The sequence below is a fragment of the Scleropages formosus genome, chromosome 6, assembly GCF_900964775.1.
Source record: "Scleropages formosus chromosome 6, fSclFor1.1, whole genome shotgun sequence".
In the NCBI taxonomy this organism is placed as follows: domain Eukaryota; kingdom Metazoa; phylum Chordata; class Actinopteri; order Osteoglossiformes; family Osteoglossidae; genus Scleropages; species Scleropages formosus.
Genome location: NC_041811.1, coordinates 32,268,362 through 32,287,844, shown reverse-complemented (window position 1 = coordinate 32,287,844; position 19,483 = coordinate 32,268,362). Strand labels below are relative to the sequence as shown.

General features: G+C 43.7%; 1 protein-coding gene across 2 annotated transcripts; it reads left to right on the top strand.

The window, feature by feature from the left end:
- Window positions 1–1,344: 1,344 nt before the first annotated feature.
- smarcad1b (SNF2 related chromatin remodeling ATPase with DExD box 1b) lies at window positions 1,345–17,256 on the top strand. Of its 2 annotated transcripts, XM_018748190.2 has the most exons (24): window positions 1,345–1,497; window positions 2,164–2,326; window positions 3,232–3,370; window positions 4,624–4,765; window positions 4,850–4,922; window positions 5,086–5,177; window positions 5,269–5,367; window positions 5,682–5,760; window positions 7,483–8,000; window positions 9,786–9,982; window positions 10,188–10,278; window positions 10,445–10,544; window positions 10,950–11,009; window positions 11,317–11,392; window positions 11,587–11,722; window positions 11,816–11,947; window positions 12,195–12,290; window positions 12,447–12,564; window positions 13,196–13,311; window positions 14,223–14,411; window positions 14,817–14,935; window positions 15,687–15,869; window positions 16,051–16,160; window positions 16,414–17,256. In XM_018748190.2, the coding sequence occupies exons 2-24, from the start codon at window positions 2,200–2,202 to the stop codon at window positions 16,473–16,475; spliced, it is 3,054 nt and encodes a 1,017-aa protein (XP_018603706.1). In that variant the 5' UTR covers window positions 1,345–1,497; window positions 2,164–2,199; the 3' UTR covers window positions 16,476–17,256. The 2 variants fall into 2 exon arrangements, with proteins under 2 accessions (XP_018603706.1, XP_029108973.1); XM_029253140.1 differs by lacking the exons at window positions 1,345–1,497; window positions 2,164–2,326 and having other exon boundaries at window positions 3,348–3,370; window positions 4,581–4,765.
- Window positions 17,257–19,483: the final 2,227 nt, after the last annotated feature.

Genomic DNA, 19,483 nt, shown 5'->3' with positions numbered 1-19,483 from the left:
CCTGTGAATATGTGGATCACTGAATTAATTTTCGGCTGCTTGAAAAATTAACGTCTGCCATGTAACATGTCATGTAGAAAGACTGAAAGTAAATTTTTATTTTTTTAAGAAGTACTTGAGTAAAAGGAAAAAGTACAATTTCACCAAAAACTGAGTAACACAATAAAAGTACCTCCACCAACTCTCGATTAGATTACCGCTTTATTTCAAATTTGCTTAGTTTGTAATAACAGATTAGTGCAGGGGAGTCAAACAAATCATGGGCTAATAAACGAGCAATATTGATCAATACACGGCGTTATAGGAGTATAGCTGGATATAGACTTAATAGGTTCGAATTTTATTTGTTCAGCCTGCTATTCATTGTCTGAACAAATATGTTCAAAACGGGGATCGGAGAGGCGTCACATACCGTATTTACCCGAATATACAGTAACTCGCCCTCGCGTATCTCGCACCCCTAATTTACTGTACGGAAAAAAGGAATTAAAGTTTCGCATATACCTCGCACATTAAAAAAGTTTTAAACCGTGAGAAATAGATAATCAGTGTCAGTGTTGTTACGGCAGTTTCACATATTTTGGAATTCAGTTAAAGAGAATCAGCATTTCAATCGTCGGCTTTCCATTGGATCACGAGGTTCATGAAGAGGAAAAGTCTTTCCCTTCGTCGAAGGACATCTCTTTGCCAAAGAATCCGAAGGATTTCAAGGATAAAGGATGGATTTTCATCGCTATGACTATGTGATTCAACTCAAGATTCAAGAGTTTGTCATGTGTACACAGTAAACAGTTCGTTACACCGTACAATGAGATTCTTACTCTGTGAATCATCTCAGCAGCCTATGATATATAAATAAGGACAAAAGGAAAGAAAAACAGAAAGAAAACAAGGAAAACACAGGGCGTAATCACAGATTTACAAAATTACTATTAGTGCAAGGTCGCAAGTTACAAAAATTACTAAAATTACGAAGATTACTAATTAGTGCAAAAATCCAAGAAACGAGGTTATTATATACGTATTATAAAGTGTGCAGTGCCCAATGTAAACAACATCCAAGTGGTACATGTGCAAAGTCCTGCAGATTGGGTCTACTCGCAGTTCGGGGGGGGGCTGTATTTGTGTACGAAAGATATGCGGAGGTAGTCTCTGGTCACTGATGATATATTGGCGTTGTGGATGTGGATGTGTGTGCAGGAGGGATGGGGGGTAGTTGACAGAAGCTTCTGAGGATTCGTCTTGGCATGAAAAATTTCCTCAGCCTTCTCAAGAAATGCAGACGCTGACGTGATTTCTTGACCAGATGTGTTGTGTTGTGTTGTGAGACCAGGTGAGGTGAGATCTTCAGTAATGTGAAGACCCAGGAATCTGAAGCTGCACACCCTCTCCACCACTCACTGTCTCACCTGGCTGAATATGCAGTGTGACGAGTGTTGCTCCCTCCTTCTCCGTGGATCTCGGCATGCCGCAGCAAACAACAATGATAGAAAAAAGGTGAATACTGAGTATTTAATTAAAAACATCAATTAAATTTTTTCTTGAAAACCTTTACTTTGCGAAAATTCCCGCATACATCTCGCACCCCAATTTTTTAATTTGAATTTTTGGAAAAACGTGCGAGTTGTATTCGAGTAAGTACGGTATTCTCTTCGGCACGCTGCATGAAATGAGTGCGACACCCCTACCTTAGACTGCCATGCGGTCCGCACAACGTCTGAGCGCGATTACATCATTACGCTGCGTCATACGTAGTGTTGTAGTTTTTTTTAGGCCTCCTCAATCCACTACTTTAACGGTGTTAGCTAGGCTGCCAAGTACTATAGTACTACCGGTACATAAAATGTGTCGCATGTGTCTTTTGTTCAAATGAGCTTTTTAACATTGGATATACATTTGGCTTCTCGGGAGTTAAATTCCGAATTAGGCAGTCACCGAGTATATGTCATCTCCTGATAAAGTCATATGATCTGATCACAGCAGCGGCAGCTCTAATAATCGTGGATTTTTTTTTTTTTTTATTATTTTTTTTTGCCGGGAATCGGGATGCAGAGTGGCTTGCCAGTTAGCTTTCATGAAATGGTAGCCAAACAACTAGCAAGCTAGCTAGCTAACGATCAACAGAGCTTCAATTAAAGCACCTCTCTACACTCTTCGTTGTAGCTCGCCGATTGACATTGAACCACGCCGCAAACCCAAATGAGTTCATTCGGCTTGGACCAGTTTCGTTACGAAAAGGACAAAGCCGGGATTAAAAAATGTTCTCCCGAGAGGCAGAGACACAATGGAGCAGTTAGTCCTGACTGGGAGAAGGAGAACTGCAGCGGTATGGAGCCCCGAATTCCGCAGTCAGGCTACAGATGTGGCAGCGCCTTTGTTGCGGTTCATGATCACCGACCGAGCGCCTTTTCTTTTGTGCAGCTGTGCGATCAAGGGTAGTCCTTTTAACTACGCCGGGGAACCGTGTCAGTGCGCCAGGTGCCCGCTGTAGCTGCTGCTCGGGCTCATAATCACGCTTTTCCCAGCAGAATCGAGCTGCTCCGTGGCGAAACCGCCTCAGCCGCGCGGCTCGTGCGCGTTTTTTCCTCCTCCGCGAGCCGCCGAGCTGCGCTTCATCACATCGTGATCGTGTTTGTACCGTACGTGATTCTGCTCGACCTGAGGGACCCATTTAGCGGCCAGAGGGACGTGTCTCCCCCCAGCCAGTGCTGACGAGTTAAGTTATTTCCTTAGTTTACGAGTGACTTCTTTGCACGTCCACGTCTCCGTTCCTCAGCCTCCTCTTCTTCCTGAGGCGTCTCGCGCGCTGCTTCGTGTTCCTCACACGAAAAAAAAAAAAAAGCTGCTCCAAAATGTGTGTGTGTGTTTCGCAGCAGCCCTGGAAAGCTGTGTGTGCACTTGACTTGTGAGTGTGAAGAAGATGATGTGGGTTCGTTAACTCATCGGTCATCCCCCCCCCCCCCGCCGGTGGTGTGATGAGCCCAACCGAATACTTTTCGTGGCATGAAAGCATTTGAAGTCACTTTGAAGTAGGCAAAGGCGCTAGTGGTGTCCTCTCCAGAGTTGGCAGATGTGTGGAATCTTCTCAGAGAACAAATGTTGGAAGTGAACATGCTGTCTGTGTGTGGCCACTGGTTTCAGGACTCTGTTGAGGTGGCCGATTGTTGAGGATGTGCACAATGCAGTGTCACTAATCCCAAATGTGCATCCTGTCACCGTGTGTGTCCACAGTCACTGTTGTCCCCGAGACCCCGGAGCTCAAACGTCCACCTGGGTTGACGCTGCGGAGGGTCGCCGACTGCGTGGTCCTGGACTCGGACTCGGACTCGGACGTCGAGGTGTTGGGAGCATCAATGATGGCTTCTGGGAGGTACGAGGTGTTCTTTTTCAGTGCGTCACATCATCCAGCAGTTTATTATTAGTACGCTTGGGTTAAAATATACTTTGTAATGATGTACACTTAACTTGACACTTTTCTCCAAAGCAATTTACATTTAAACTTACAATTACGTAGCAATTTCTGCAGCTGGGTAATTTTACTGGAGCAATTTTAGGGTAAGTACCTGGCTTTCTCAAGGGAAACTGTAGTCGGGGGTGGGATTCGAACCTGCGACCTTTGATCCAAGGGCAGCGGCTCTAACCGCTACACTACCAGCTGTCCCCTGTTTGTACAGCTTTGTCGGGGCACTACAGGTACAGGTTGTGACAGCAGGGCCTTTGCTGAGATTTTCAATGACTACAGTGGACACAGTGTTTCAAGCCTGTGTCCTTGACACAAAGTTACATGCTGCTCTATATTTGTAAAGATATTACTGAAATTGAGTTTTTCCCTTCACAGTATGGATATCTTTAACTTCTACTTTTAGTCCTTTAATTCCTTGCAGTTGGGCGGGCAGGCGCCCGGTCCTGTGTGAACTGCTCACAATGCTCTTGACGGCATGTGGCTCATGACTGTGCTGCTTTGGCAGGTCAAGTTCCTCCTGCACTTGTTGTATATACGTTACTCTTACATTTATTCATGTAGCTGATGCTTTTCTTGACATTTTTTTTCCTACTTACAATGATTTACCCATTTATACAGCTGGGTAATTTTACTGGAGCAATTTCAGGGTGCATGCCTTGCTCAAGGGTACTACAGCTGGAGGTGGGATTTGAACCTGTGATCTTTGGGTCTAAAGGCAGCAACTCTGTGTCACCACATAAAAACTGATAAAAAAAACTCATGATGTTGGGTGTGTTCAGTATCTTGTACTGTATGGGTTATCTAGGATGCCATTGCAGATGGTCCCCTGTTAATGTGGTCTCTTTAAAACACAGTCCACATTGCTTGCCCTCTGATGACAACTCAAGTGAACTATGCTGTAAATAGTTTTTGTACAGAAACTATTCTCACAAATGTGACAGTCATAAAATAATCCATGTGATCATTTTATTGTTTGCAGTATCTTTATTTTAAGTGAGGTAAACTTATACGTTTGTCTCAGGACACAGGGAATGAATTCAGAAAAAAGATGCTGGATTATATTTAAAATTGTGGACTTGTTTGCTGATTTTAATGCCGTTTGGTATGTTGAGAGAAGACTGGCGATGTGCCTGCTGCTCCTGCTGCATTTGGTTCTGAAGGTCTGGGACGACACTAGAAGCCAGGTCCGGTGCTGTGATGGTGGTGTCTGATGAAGAAGAGAGTGGGGATGAGGAGACGGAGCGGAAGCTGGAAAAACTACAGGAGCTCTTTCCTGAGACTGAGCGGAATCAGCTGTTGGAGGTAATGTAGTGACCCGGTACAGCCTGACCAGTTTTACAGGAACACAGGTTTGGCTCAGTCATTCTTGTAATTTCTTGGCTTCAGGTAATCAAGAGCACAAGCACTTTGGATGGAGCCGTGGCCACCTGTACACTGAGATTCAAAGGAGACTCTTCTTGTAAGACCTTGTAATGACCGACTGGGTCATGACATTATAGTTACCTTCACACTGGAGTAGACCAGACTAATGGAGGAAGCATGGAGGTTGGAATTTTGTCTCCTTTTCAGTAGTATAAATTGCCTAAGATGTTAATATTGTTTTGATGTTTTCTGTGGTTCAGATTCAAACCGTAAGAGGAAGCCAAGCAGATCAGATTGTGGCTCTCAGGATAAGGATGATGGCGATGGTAATAAGAAGAGGAGGGATTCTGTGGTAAGTCGCAGTTCACTATTTGAGGTTGTAGGTACGTTTAAGTGGAGATTGTGTTTTGAAGGGTCTGACTGACAGGTCTGTGTTCAATTAGACAGATGACTCTGAGGTGGAGGGTCCGGAGCCAAGCTGGAAAAATCAGGAAGATATGGTTCGGAGACTACAGAGGAAATTTCCGAGCTTAGACAAGGAGGTGAATCATCATTTTTCTGATAGAAATCAAAAGTGTGATCCATATAAAGACTGTTGTTAACTGTAAAGACACTTTGTCTGTTTTGGGTTTACAGCTCAGCTTGCTTTATATAGTGTAGGTTTGATAGGTAAATGCTAGAGTAACAATGTTTAGTTTGTTTTAAGCTATATTAGGCCCCAAGGGTTTTGGAAGAGGGATTGTGGACCTCTCCTGTATGCTTGTATACATACCCCTTCTGCACTGCTGCCTTTGTACTCCCTCCAACCCATCTTCACTGGTGTGTGTAAATGCTCTGGCTTGATACTGTTCCGTAGGAGCTCAGGGATGTGCTACAGGAACACGACTGGCTGTTTGAGGACACCCTGGAGGCCCTCCGCATGTTTTCTGAATCGGGTATGAGTTACATGATCTCTTGGGTAGTAATAGTCTTTGCCTCTAACATGACTTTGATGTTAATTTATAAAGGAGAGTGGGTCAAAACTGAAGCAAAGAGTGCATTTACATCACAGCTTTAAAAAAAAAAAAAACTCCCTGTTCTGTGCTGTTCTGAAACATCCCTTTCTTTTGGTGAACACACTTGTTCTTGTACTGAAAGGTACTCCTATGTTTTATACCACAAAGTTTAGATAAAACTTAATCCATTAAATACAGGAAAGTATGGCTGTCATGAATACTATACATATGAGTGTTACTTCAGTCTGGATTATTAATCTTTTATATCAGGGCTCTCAGACACCTTTAGTGAATTTGGACCCATTAGTAGTTAATCATAGAAGCACTTATCTAGTTATGTAAGTGGATTTCCTGTAAAATAAACAATTTTGTGGGGCAGCCAGTATTGCAGTGGTTAGGACCATTGCCTCCCAATCAGCGGACCTGGCTTTGAACACTAGCTCCTACTGTAGTACTTACCCTATAGTAATCAGCTGTATAAATGGGTAAATTCAGTCCAACAGTGGAACAACAGATTTTGGGAACAATGGACAGCAGCCAAAATATAAATTTATTTTTATAAAATTCTCCAAAAAAAAAATACTCGCACAAAAGTAGGCTTTGCAAACAAAAAATATACAAATGTATACATGCATACAACTATGAGTGTATGCACAAACATTTGCAAAATGTACCTTAAGAAAAGCCAAGTGAATAGGCATCAGCCAGTCAGAGGAAGCCTAGGCTTTGCATGTGTTTTGTTACCCATTGTGGTATTTTTAAACTTTTATTTGACTTGCATTATTTTGTTCCCGTTCATACGTATGTGCATATTTATATACATTCTGATAAAATAATGACATTGTGTACACGTGTATTTTTTATATTGTGTGTGTATACAGTATAGAAAAAATGCGAACAGCGGATTTTCTGAGCTAGAGACGGTGTGTCCCCCATATAGTCCGTTGTTGCGAGGATTGACTGTAATCAATCCTATTGCTTTTATGAAAAATTACAGTGCATTTCCCCTTGCTTAGAAAGTGATCCAAATGTTACATAATATGGGGGGAAAAAATCTTACACTAAACAATGTGAAAAGTAATAATATGTGTACTCTTACTGTAAACAGTAGCTTTAATGGGCTGGAAATAATGTGAATTTTTTTGAACCATCATTCTCAATGTTGTCATAAAGAAATACAGGTGAATCTGCTACAGTGTGTTTCTGTAAATTAAGTGTTTGCTAACTGGGATGCAAGTTTATATAATAGTGTACTTTTTCTTCAAATCCCCAAAGTTAATCCCCATTGATTTAGCATAGTATTATAAGAACTGTAGCCAGCAGATCGTCACACATATCATTGGAAACCTCTTGTCCCATGTGGGGTCGTGAGGAGCCGGAGCCTAACCCGGCAACACAGGGTCTAGGGCCGAAGGGGGAGGGGACACACCCAGGATGGGACGCCAGTCCGTCGCAAGGCACCCCAAGCGAGATTTGAACCCCAGACCCACCGGAGAGCAGGACCCGGTCAAGCCCACTGTGCCACCTTGCCCCCCCGTAGCCAGCAGATGTTATTTGTAATTTACATTGTATGGTAAAATGTATTATGGTGGATAATTTAAAGAAGTATTTAAAATCTGCTTATGGTCACTTTGGATTGACTTTCGGTTAATTTTGCTGCAGCTGAGGAATCGGACCTTCCCGATCTGCCTGAGAGGAAATCCAGCAACATCGTCGTAGAAGAAAGTCCCACCACCACAGAATCCTGGAGAGACTTGAGCCCAGCACTGGGCCATACAGCCTTGAGGCCAAGCGAAGGAGGGAGTACATCCCTCACTACCTCACAGACATTGCGAGGCCAAAATGGTGCAGCCTCCTCCTCCCCCTCCTCATCAAGGCCACACGAACATCACGCTGGGTCCTGTAAAGCCAAGGCAGCGGAGAGACAGCGTTGCTCACAGCTCCTCCCAGAGGCGGACAGCAGCTCAGACGGAGAGGGCTCCATCAGCAGTGAGTTTGGTGGGTCGTCTGGCCAGACAGATTCTGACCGTGAGGACAGGGTAGAAGCTGGACTGAAGGCCCAGATTTTGGAGTTCTTCCAGACTGCGTCAGTAGATGAACTGTCACTCATTTCTGGCTGCTCCATAAGGAAGGCCCAGAAGATTGTGGAGCTACGGCCTTTCAAAACATGGGAGGACTTGGTGAGGAACTCCGTTTACTGAATGACAAACTTCCTCCTCCCCCCCAGTGCTGCTCCAGAAGCTTGAGGCTCTCATATCCTCAGTGTTCTTTATCTTGGAAAATCCTCATCTGTTAGTTAGCCGTCAAGTGACACTTGAAAACTGTTGATGATACATCATTAATTTTATTTTCCTTGGTAGATGAAGGAAGGTCCCACATTTATCTGCCCTGGTTGTACTCCTGTCTAGTGGTTTAGTGAAGGTTGTGTTTTGATAGCAACGTTTTTTCCCAATCAGTGCTCATCACTGCGATGTATATTGATCTGAACAAGTGCAGATTGGCAGCCATATAGTATTATATAGAAATTAATATGGGGAAACTGCCTTATTTTTTTTTTTATTATAACTACTCTTTATTGTGAAAGCAATTCTGCCCATTTTCATGGCATATGGTTATATTTTAGCATAAATGAGATGTCTGTTTTGGGTTCCAGAAACCCATAAAAATCTTGACCATTGAAACCAATGGCAATCACATCTTTGACCTGTGAGAATTCATCTTACAAAGCCCCCCTTTTCAGGAAGGCATTACTTTTGTGAGGAGGGAGAAGACTATATGTAAATGTATTCTTCCATATATCACCTTGAGTAAAAGTTAGAAATAGGACAAAAAATGCTCAGTTATGATTCAGATTATGCATTGTAATGTTCCAAACTACCACCAATGTTTTAAGAAATACTGTGTGTGTGTGTGTGTGTGTGTGTGTGTGTTATAAAAAATCATAAATCTTCAATAGATTAGATCTGCTGTTGCAGTGAAAGCAGGTGATGCCACTGAAAGTAATGAAACACACACCACAGGTAGCAAAGTAGTTAGAGCAGTCACATTGCAATCAGAAGATCCTGGGTTCAAATCCCTGCTCTCACTGCCCTACACCAACAGTAGCTAAATGAGTGATCCTGCTTTGCTCAGTCAGTTAATGTAATGTGACAAATAGCCAAGCAGTTGTGTGTGGCTGTGGTTTTCATTGGAGATCACACACTGTTGTTGTGATTTAAGCTGAATGGTTGCAGTACACCTAACCCTGCTGTATAAATAGGTAAATAATACAGTTGTAAGTTGTTTTGGATGAAAGCATCTTAAGTGACTAATAATGATACTACAATTGCTGTTCGTCAAAGCATAAGGGGTAGCATAGTACCATTGTCTTGCAAGCTGAAGGGTCTCGAGTTTCATTCCTCTTCTGCTAGGTACTTAAATTGCTGCACTCTGCTGTGCAAATGGTGAATAATTGTAAGTTAATTATACAAATCTTGACTTCATAAGCTGCCTCAGACAAAATATCAGCAAAATAAATGTTATTAATGATAACAAAGTACCTTAACCACTACACCATCTGTTGACTCCTTTTTGGGTAGGAGATGCATCTCTGCCAAATTGTTTTGCTAATCTTGAGGAAACAGTTTTGATAAAATATTGGGGAAAGTGTCCACTAAGTGTACCCTGAAAAAAAATCACTTTTTGGTACTTATCCAAGAGGTAGATGCCTTTTTCTAAGGTTTTACAAGAAAAGTAGCAAAATCTTTTCTTTGCTGGTCAAATCATAATTACATAAAAATGTGAACTTCCTATAATGGTATGTGAGTAGAGTGGTCAGAGCTGTGGCCTTTGCTTTTTGGTTGCTGTGTCTGCAGGAAAGACCCCATACACTGACTCCATTACGCTGAACATACTTTGGAAAAAGTTGCACAGACAGTCTCTGGTGAACGTTACCGTGTCTGTGACTTTGCCCTACCTCTCTCTAGTATGACACCTTCCACAAGGGCAATGGCCTTTCATCAGAACTGGTGTGGGGCTGCCGCATGGTGCTAAAGGAGCGGGAGGTGGTGCTCCGTCTGATGACCAAGTGCGAGGGGATCTCTCGGAAGATGATGGCCGATGTGACCAGAGTTATCGAGCGAGGGGCCGGCTCTTTGAAGCAGCCTGATATCCTGAACAGCACGTGTGTTACCCTCTATTTCTATGTACATGCCTGAACACTCCTGAATAGACAATTTTAATGAATGCCTCTTTTCCAAAATGTCAATGAGTTAACCTGTTTTTGATGCTCTCGATCGTTGTAGGAAGTAAGTGAAAACTCCCTGTTAACTGTTTGTTTGTCTTTCTCTTTTGACTCCTCTATCATGATTCTGTCATGGTTGCTCCAGGCTCCAGTTAAAGCCATACCAGTTGATTGGACTCAACTGGCTGGTGATGCTGCATAAGAACCAGCTGAGTGGGATCCTGGCAGACGAGATGGTAAGGATGCAACTCGGAGTACGGTTTTGTTTGTTCATGAAGATGAGATGATGTTCGTGAAACCAGTGGGTGTGTTTCTCATCATGTGTTTTGGCTTTTTTTTTTTTCCCTACTGAACATGATGTCTGTCTGTGTGGAAAAACCTTACTTATTTTGTGCTGTGCAGGGCTTGGGGAAGACTGTCCAGGCTATTGCATTCCTGGCCAGTCTGTTCCAGAATGGCATTAATGGACCTCACCTCGTCACTGTACCATCCTCCACCTTAGGTAAGGGGCAAAGGGGAACAGGGTAGGGGTTTGTTTTATTGGGATATGCAGACTACTGGTATTCAGCCCTGGTCCAAGTGGATCACTGCATATATTTTTGTTTCCACTGAATTCTGAATTATGCTAGTTATTAATCAATAATATAATAGTGTTGTGCTCTTGATTCTATACATTCAGATCAATGTAATTCTAATATGTGAACAGCAGACTTAGTCATTTCTTTAGAGTATTTTTCAGGATACATGTAATTGTGGGGGGAAAAAAAGTTTTATAATTCACTGTAGGGGAAATTAATTGTATTATTTGAATCAATGCTTCGCTGAAATGAAAACCAGAATACATGTGGGGTGGACAGGACTATGGTTGAAGGTACAGCCAAATGATCCTGCCTCTGTCCCATGGCAGATAACTGGGTCCGGGAGCTCAACCTTTGGTGCCCTAGTCTGAAAGTACTGATTTACTATGGTGAGTCAGTGTTATTCACTGTGTATGTCATGTGCATGAATTTTTTTTTTTTAATTAAGATTAAAGAAGCTCATTAGTCTTTGTGCTTTACTCTGAGACTTGAGTTGTCAGGTAAATTTTAATATGGCACTTATGTCTACTCTGGGGTTACATTTCCATTCTTGCTTCCTATTGATTTAAAGTACATTCAGAATATATCACTTAATTTCTCATTTCAGCAGTTTGTTCACGGAATTTCACTTCACATTAAGATCACTCTTTCGTAGTGAAGCTTTTGTAATTGGTGTTCATTACGGTTGTCATCTAGGCTCTGTAGAAGACCGCAGATACCTTCGGCATAACATCCTCAACAAGAGAGTTGACTTCAACATCATTGTGTCTACGTGAGTGGCCTCTGTCACCCCTCAGTCCTTTACTTCCACTTTTTGTCGTAGTCTTCTGCAGTAGCTGAAATGTTTCAAAATCCTGACCCCATGCGGTGCCAGATTCAGCCTGCTTATTGTGATGAAGTTAGCATTGTTATTAATCTACAAAACTAAATGGGTGCCTGAGTCTTTTATGTCCTCCTTCCTGGCAGGTACAACCTGACAATCGGGAATGACAGCGACCGCAGCCTGTTCAGGAAGCTGAAGCTGCAGTATGCAGTATTTGATGAGGGCCATATGCTGAAAAACATGAACTCTCTGCGCTACCGCCATCTCATGGCCATCAATGTCAGTGCAGCAGTTCAAGACATGTTATTGTTATGTCTGCAGCAGCAGATCTTGATGGCATGTCTTAATTCCCTATCACCCCATCTCACCTAGGCCAGGTACCGACTGCTGCTCACTGGAACCCCCTTGCAGAACAACCTCCTGGAGCTCATGTCCCTGCTCAACTTCATCATGCCTACCATGTTCTCCAGCAGCACATCACAAATTGCCAAGATGTTTTCTATGGTAAGAGCACAGCGGGTATAGTGAGCGGGCTATAATAGTCCATAAAGTTCAGTGACAAGCAGAATATGACACGCTTGAGTGACATGTTCACCACATCGGAACCCTTGGTGGGAATAGATTTTTTTTTTTTTTTTTTTTTTTCCCCCCCCCCTTCTTAAATTTACGAGTAGCAATATGTGGTTACAGCTCAGTGCTGCACCTGTCATCTGTTATGCTGAGGCAGTTTCGATTGCCTTGCCTGTTTCAGAAATCCTCGGAAGAGCAGAGTAGCTTTGAGAGGGACAGGATTGCTCAGGCCAGACTCATCATGAAGCCTTTCATCCTGCGGCGAGTGAAGAGTGAGGTATGCCGGACTTCGGTCTTGTTACTGAAGCTGATGGTTTAGCTAACAGTTTAGCATCTGACACTTATGCATTTGCAAAACTTGCCGCACTTTGTTGTTCTTGTACTCCACTGCAGTGAATTGGAGGAAGTCACACTTTTTTTGTGCCTGTTCCAGGTGTTGAAGCAGCTGCCTGCAAAAGAGGAGCAGGTGGAGTTTTGCCCCATGAGTGTGAAGCAGGAGGAGTTGTATGATGCTTTGTTCAAGAAGCTCAAGGGCTCCACCACTGGAGAGAGTAGGTCTGGGTCAAGGGTTTATGACGAAGGATTGGGTTTGCTAGCTCCGGGGAGCTCTGCCAAGGCCTTTCCACCTCATCAAAGTTTCATGGGGGACGTCTGTCCACTTCAACATGTTAACAACATTTTACAAAACACAGATTTAGCTACTCTGCACCCAGTAAGATAAATGGAGCATGTTACATGACTCTCACCACTGAATCCACCAGGAAAGCCGTATTAAATAATGCTTGTGTAATTCACCCCAAAAAGTCACATTGAAATATTATATGATTATATCGATAAGGCAACTCCTCAAATATAATTCATGCACTAGTTAAATTGCAATAAATCATTGTGCTCTCTTTCAATGAGCTCAGCTGCCAAGATGGCTAATTTGAAACGCCCCCTCATCTGCCTCTGTAGATGAGTAATGAATGTTCCGCTTGCCAGGGGAGTTGTGCTGCGTCGGGCTGTGCTCCGGCCGTCATGCGTGACCCTGAACTCTCATGCCGGATGCTCGGGGGTGCATCAGGCCCTGCTCACTTGTGGCTTTGTTCAGCCTTCTCCACTTGTTCTGCTCCACCTGTCTCATGATTTATGGACTTAATTCATGAGAGGACCGAGACTAATGTCCCCATCCCTTTTCAGAGCGAGACCTCTGCAATGTGATGATGCAGCTGAGGAAGATGGCCAACCACCCCCTGCTCCACAGGCAGTACTACACCCAAGAGAAACTAGCAGACATGAGTCGGCTCATGCTGAAGGTCAGGTTCCTGTTCAGTGCTGTATTTTCCCACAGCCATCACATACAACAACTACACCCCCCATATAAAGGCACCATCCCTGCCATGAAGGCCACACCCACCAATGATAAGTCAGAGAGAACGAACACACTGAAAGGTCGTATTATCACTGTTGACACACTTATGCAATGACAACCATCAGTGAAAGGCCATACACACTACTTAAAGGCATCGTGCTCATCACAGACGGATGACACCTCCTGCTGATAACTCATACACACCGCAGAGAGCTCATACCAACCCCTGAGAGTGGTGACAATACTGAGAGCTCACAGCAGCCACTAGGTGCCTGTCCTGAATGTCCTGTCCAAAATATTCACAAGCTGTATTCACTTTTGAATTGTACTCATTTATAAATACACCCCCTTCTGCAGATCAGAAGTATGAGCGTGAGTTGAGCATAGCAGAGCTGATCATGCTGAGCTTCTGTATATTTTTTCATATTTAAAATTTATTCATGGTAAGAAAGTGCAAAAGTTACTGATAGTCCAGCGCTGGCAATATATGGCTTTAAAAGGCACAAGTAAAATTGTACTCCAGAATAAGGAACACGTGATACAAGAATGTTACATTTGCTTACCGTTTTAGAAATGTTTATTATTCTGTTCTGTCTCAAATCCATCCTCGTCAGATGAGCGTTCCCTTCAATTCCACACCAGCTTGTCTCCTTGCTGTTCCACAAAAGAGCTGTGTTTTTGAATGTGATGGCAGCACTGTTGAACATGTGGCCTCAATGTGTGCCGACACTGCCTGCTAGCTTACACTCACTACTTTGTCGCTTGATTGTTTAATTGTGGCTTACCAGGAGAAGTAGACCCCCCCCCCATTTTAGCACTGCCATTACCCCTCACGTATACACGCTGTACCTGCAGGAGCCGACGCACCGTGACGCAGACCCCACCCTGATCCAGGAGGACATGGAGGTGATGTCAGACTTTGAGCTGCACCGTCTCTGTCTGCAGTACTCTGCCCTGCGGAGTTTCCAGCTGTCCAGTGAGCAGGTTCTTGACTCGGGCAAATTCTCCCTGCTGACACAGCTACTGTCCTCTTTCAAGGACAAGGTAAGAATAGGAGCACATGGGTTAATGGGGAGATGGGGCATTAGATAAGGAGAGTGGTGAAGTAATGAATTAGACGTGGACCTTCTGGCTGAGATGGGCAGTCAGTGGAGAATAGGAGATGATGGGCTGGAAGCTGAGTAAGGGAAGTTACAGAATAGAATGAGATGAGCACTGAAAGATACAGGCTGGGAAAGAGTGGGTAGAAGAAGGGCCATGGTACTGGGTTGCACACAGTAAAGCTAGTAGAAGGGAAGCCAGGTGAAAGGCAAAAAATGTGTTTTGTGTTGTGAGGATTCACAGATGTTAGGCTGCCCAGAGATGTGAGAGTTTGGGGAAAATGCTTCAAACCATACAGTGTGCAGTGTCCAGTCTCTCGTTCCAGACATCTCTCTGCTGTCTTTCCAGGGTGACCGTGTTGTACTTTTCAGCCAGTTCACCATGATGCTGGATATTTTGGAGGTTCTGATGAAACATCTGAACTACCGATACCTTCGCCTGGATGGCTCCACACCCATGGCAGATAGGTACCCCAGCAATTGAGAAAACAGATTGTTGCTTTCTGTCATGTCCTCTGTTTGCATCTGCATTTCCTATGTGGTACAGTAGAGGGAGATAGAGTAAATTACACCCAAGCTGGGACAGAATTGGCAGCACAGGCAGACGGCCTTGTTTCAGACATTTCTTGGTGCAAACAGGATAGTTTGGTCCAAATTATTCTAGCTGATTTTCTCACACTGCACCTGTAGCCAAAAGTCAGTTCTGAAATTTACAGCAGTGTGAGTCCCATAAGTAAGCTTAACTCTGCCATCTGGATCTTCCACTTAAAATGTGACAGATTTTGGCAAGCAAGAAACTATAGCAATATAATTTCCAATTTATCTAAAAAAAAAAAAAGAAAAAAAAAAAAAGAACATCTCATTTGCAGAAAACTTTTAAACCCATTATGAGTGATTATTTCCATAATATTGGACGTTGAACAACTTGGCCCTTCTGATAACTTCAGAAGTTCCAAGAACCAATACTCTTCAGCCAGAAAGAAACTTAAATAGAAAAATATGTTTTCTGTGCTGGGCAGCCAGAAAACATGACATTTTAGTTGTCTTATTAATATCCATACATGACAAAGATTTCAAGTGCTAGTCAGTCTAGATGGTTGTTATTTTAGGAACAATTTGTAAAAACTCCTAATAAAAAGCCTCAAAATTTTTTAGAACAAAGAAGGGGGTTTCTCACGGGAGCCAATAAATTTTTCTTCTTTCCCCTTTCCTTCTCCAGGATTGGCCTCATTGACGAGTTTAACAGTGACTCCGAGATATTTGTGTTCCTGCTGTCCACGAAGGCTGGCGGCCTAGGCATCAACCTCACATCTGCCAATGTGGTCATCCTACACGACATTGACTGCAACCCCTACAATGACAAGCAGGCTGAGGACCGCTGCCATCGAGTGGGCCAGACAAGGTGAGGAACACCGAGCATGAACATGAGGGGGCAAGAGGGCAGGGAGCTGGCCTCTGAGGGTCTGGGCACAGTTTTTGGGAAGAAAGACTGAGAGCTGATCATGAGAATGACTGGAATGGGAACAAGGCTTAGAGGCACAACAGAAGAGGGACATCAGTAATGCTGTGACTTTTACACCTAGGCCAGTGACTGTGATTAAGCTTATCACAAAGGACTCCATTGAGGACTGCATGCTACGTGTGGGCCAGAAGAAGCTGAAGCTGGAGCAGGACATGACAACATTTGAGGAAGGTGAGTATATCCAGCCCATCCTGGCAGACAAGCCTTAACTTTGAGTTGGCTGAAGCTGGCTTTTGTGTTGTGTACCAGGTACTTGTTAACATTTTGCAATATGTTTCTTCTGCATTGATCCATACTTTTGTTGGAGATGTGCATTGTACTATAGTCAAGGGGAGGAGGGGGCTGTTATGATTAAACCCCAGTCTTTGTGAGGTTAGCTTTGAAGGTGGTCTGTTGTTTTCAGTAGTCTCTCTCCTTCCCCCAGGTGATGAAGGCTCCATGCCAGAGGACATGGCCTCTCTCCTCAAGGCTTCTCTGGGACTTTGAACCTTGCTCTGCATTCAATAAATGCACTCTGACCAACCCACTGGAACAAACACCACAAGTGAACAGTCCACCCCCCCCCCATCAAAAGTGGATTTTACATTAGCCAACAATTGGAGCCCCCGTATGTTGGACTCCTTGACTGGAAGACTGGGTTTGTTAACCCTCATTCTGGAAACTGGAAGGATTTGCAGGCTTTTGTTCCAGTCCTCATCAAAGAATAATTTGCACTTCGTTTTGCAGCTCATTGTTACATTAAAAATTGCAAAAATTTCACTCTGCAAACACCACACATTCTGCAGTGACCAAGCTTACCTGTCAACCGCCATGTCTAGAGACTCAGCTGCCCTTTGGAGCTCTTCATGACTCTTCACCACCACCAAATAGGGAACTGCTACTGAAAAGCCCTGTGACATCCCTGCTGATGCAGAACCAAGGGAATGTCTTATGTTCATTACTGTACAACTAATGTAAAACACTGTTCTCAGTGCCTTAAATGTTGTTCTATGAGATGTTTGTATTTTAGTCTTGTTTATTGCTGCTGCAACATCAACAGTGCTGTTTGAAAAGTACAAACAGCTTTTTTAAAACCTTTGTTAAAGGAGATAAAGCACTAAAACTGGTGCCCTTTACATGTGAACTAACTGGCAGTGTTTTGTGTTTAATGTGTGAGAGAAGTGAGTGTAGTGTATATATGTAGTGTATGTGTAGTCTGTGTTTGCGCATGGTGTTCATTACCCATGATGCCTCTCGCTCATGGATAACGGACAAGTTGAGAAAATGTTGCCCATTAAAACATGTGAATGTTTAAAAACAAATATAGAGATGAAAGTCTCTCTGTGCAGAAATGTGTAGAAATTTGCCCTTAGTCTGTGGGAAATGTAGAATTAATCTTGAAGACTCATTTAACATTAATTTTCTAGGAACTGATTCCTTATTGAAGCTGAGAGGGATAAGCATAAGAGGAGGATGCAGTTTGTGAGTTACTCTTAATACTACTGTTAATTTATTCTCCCTGGGTTGTCAACTGTGTGTATTTCAGAGGGGAAATGTATAATTTCAAAAAACGCTGGGTGTCCCCTTGCGCCACATCCTTTTGCTGCAGGGGCGAGTTCCGGACCACCGCAGCCATACACTGGACAAACTGTTATTGATGATCGATGGAAGGAAAACAAAAGTTTCAATACTACAATATAACAAACATATGGCAGTTCAGCTGTATACAGAAGTCCTGGACAGTATTTAATATCTCAGTGTCTCTGGGTTTTAAATGTGACCTGTGACACTAACTGGAAGGATCCTGATAAATTAACACTTTACTCAGCCGCCAATAAACAGCACTCCGTACTCCAGTATTTATCTCCGCAGTCCACATTGTCCTTGAGTGATGTGGCAGAAAATCAATGTATTCGCTGCGTTTCTCTCCGCAGTATCTATTTAAATCACTTTTGGCGGGAAATTATAGGCCGCAGCAGCCAAACGCGTGGAGGCGGGAAACAGCTCTGACATTGCATCAAATGGCACGTGGGCTTACACAAACGGTGAACGTGAAGACAAACGTCACATAAAAATACCAAAGAAAATGTTTCCATCAAGCTTATCAGCTTTTTACTCTCGGATAACAGCCTGTTCCGAGTGGCATTGCGTGGCCTCAATCTCGTGCCTTCCGGTTACGAAGTCCGCATTCCTGATCGAGAAACCGTAGCAGATGCTATTCTGCCTGCGATTTCAAAGAATGATCGATCTGTAAACCTTTATACAAAGAAATTAATCGATTATAGGCCTAACCGAGAAGACACGCAAGCGGCGGTGATCTCTGATTAAACAAGCTGTCGGAATGCAGGTGAACTACTAGTACAGCACTGCATTCGTTCTCGCGCCATACAGCCTTGGCGCTGCAGGCGATCGGAAGCTGTGCCAATTCCATTTCCTCTCCGGGCCAACGGAAGTGCACGCGCGCGCCATCGGTACATTTATAGAAGCGGGACCGGTGAGTTTCAGCTCCTCTGGGACCATCTCTTGCGTCCGGCCGATGTGCTTCCCGCTACATCAGCCCAGGCAGTGCACTGTGGGTATTTCCCCCGACACTCATACGTCGTCCACTGTACACGGGGCGACCAGGGGCCACGCGCAGGCCAACACTGTACATCAGCATCGAGGGCGATGCGGGGTTCGATATGTTAGATTGAATCTTGGATTTATTTCTATGGCTGTGGGGGGGGGTAGGGCTCAATCAAATGCGCCGCCGTCAATCTCCCCAATGCTGACTCCACATCGCCCTTCAGCACCTCATTAAAGAGAATTAAGAGTCTCTCTCCACCGAAGTGTGTGGAAATTGAGAAAAAAAAAAAAAAAAAAAATCTGTCTGAAAAACTGTAAAACTCCGCTGTAGTTTTTACGCGGCAAAAACGAACCGTTCACACGAGTCGAACTCTTATCCCGTGTTATTTATTATTTCCTTCATTTTAAAGTTGATACAAAATCCGTGGCACATGCAGTGAAACAGAAAAGCAGCACTCAAGTAAAACGTCGGATCAGTTCCGTGATGTATTTTATATTTATAGCGCTCTCGTCTTCTTGTCAGCGGAAGCGCGAAAAAGAACGCGTGAAAAGCGCGCGGCACAAAACGCGCCCGGCGAAGCGGTGTCGGGGACCCGCCTCCGCTGTTCATGTGGGGTCATTAGACTAGAACTGTACTCTGTGCACGGTTACAGCTGTACTGTACATTCATTGCCATAATAAATGTGAGCGATGACACGTGGGGCTGCTTTAGTGTCGGATAAAAGCGGGAATTGCAGGGGTGTCGCACCCAGCTTTTAAAACTGATCCGTTTAGATTCTAAATGAAAAGAACATCTGCGGCAAAGAAACTTGGGACGGACGGGCTAATTGATGCGTCGCGCGCGAGAAGACGGCGACGAGGAGGATGATGATGATGATGATGATGGTGATGATTATGATTATGATGAGGGCTCGTGCGGAGGAGGCTCTTCAGTACTATTATGATGGGAT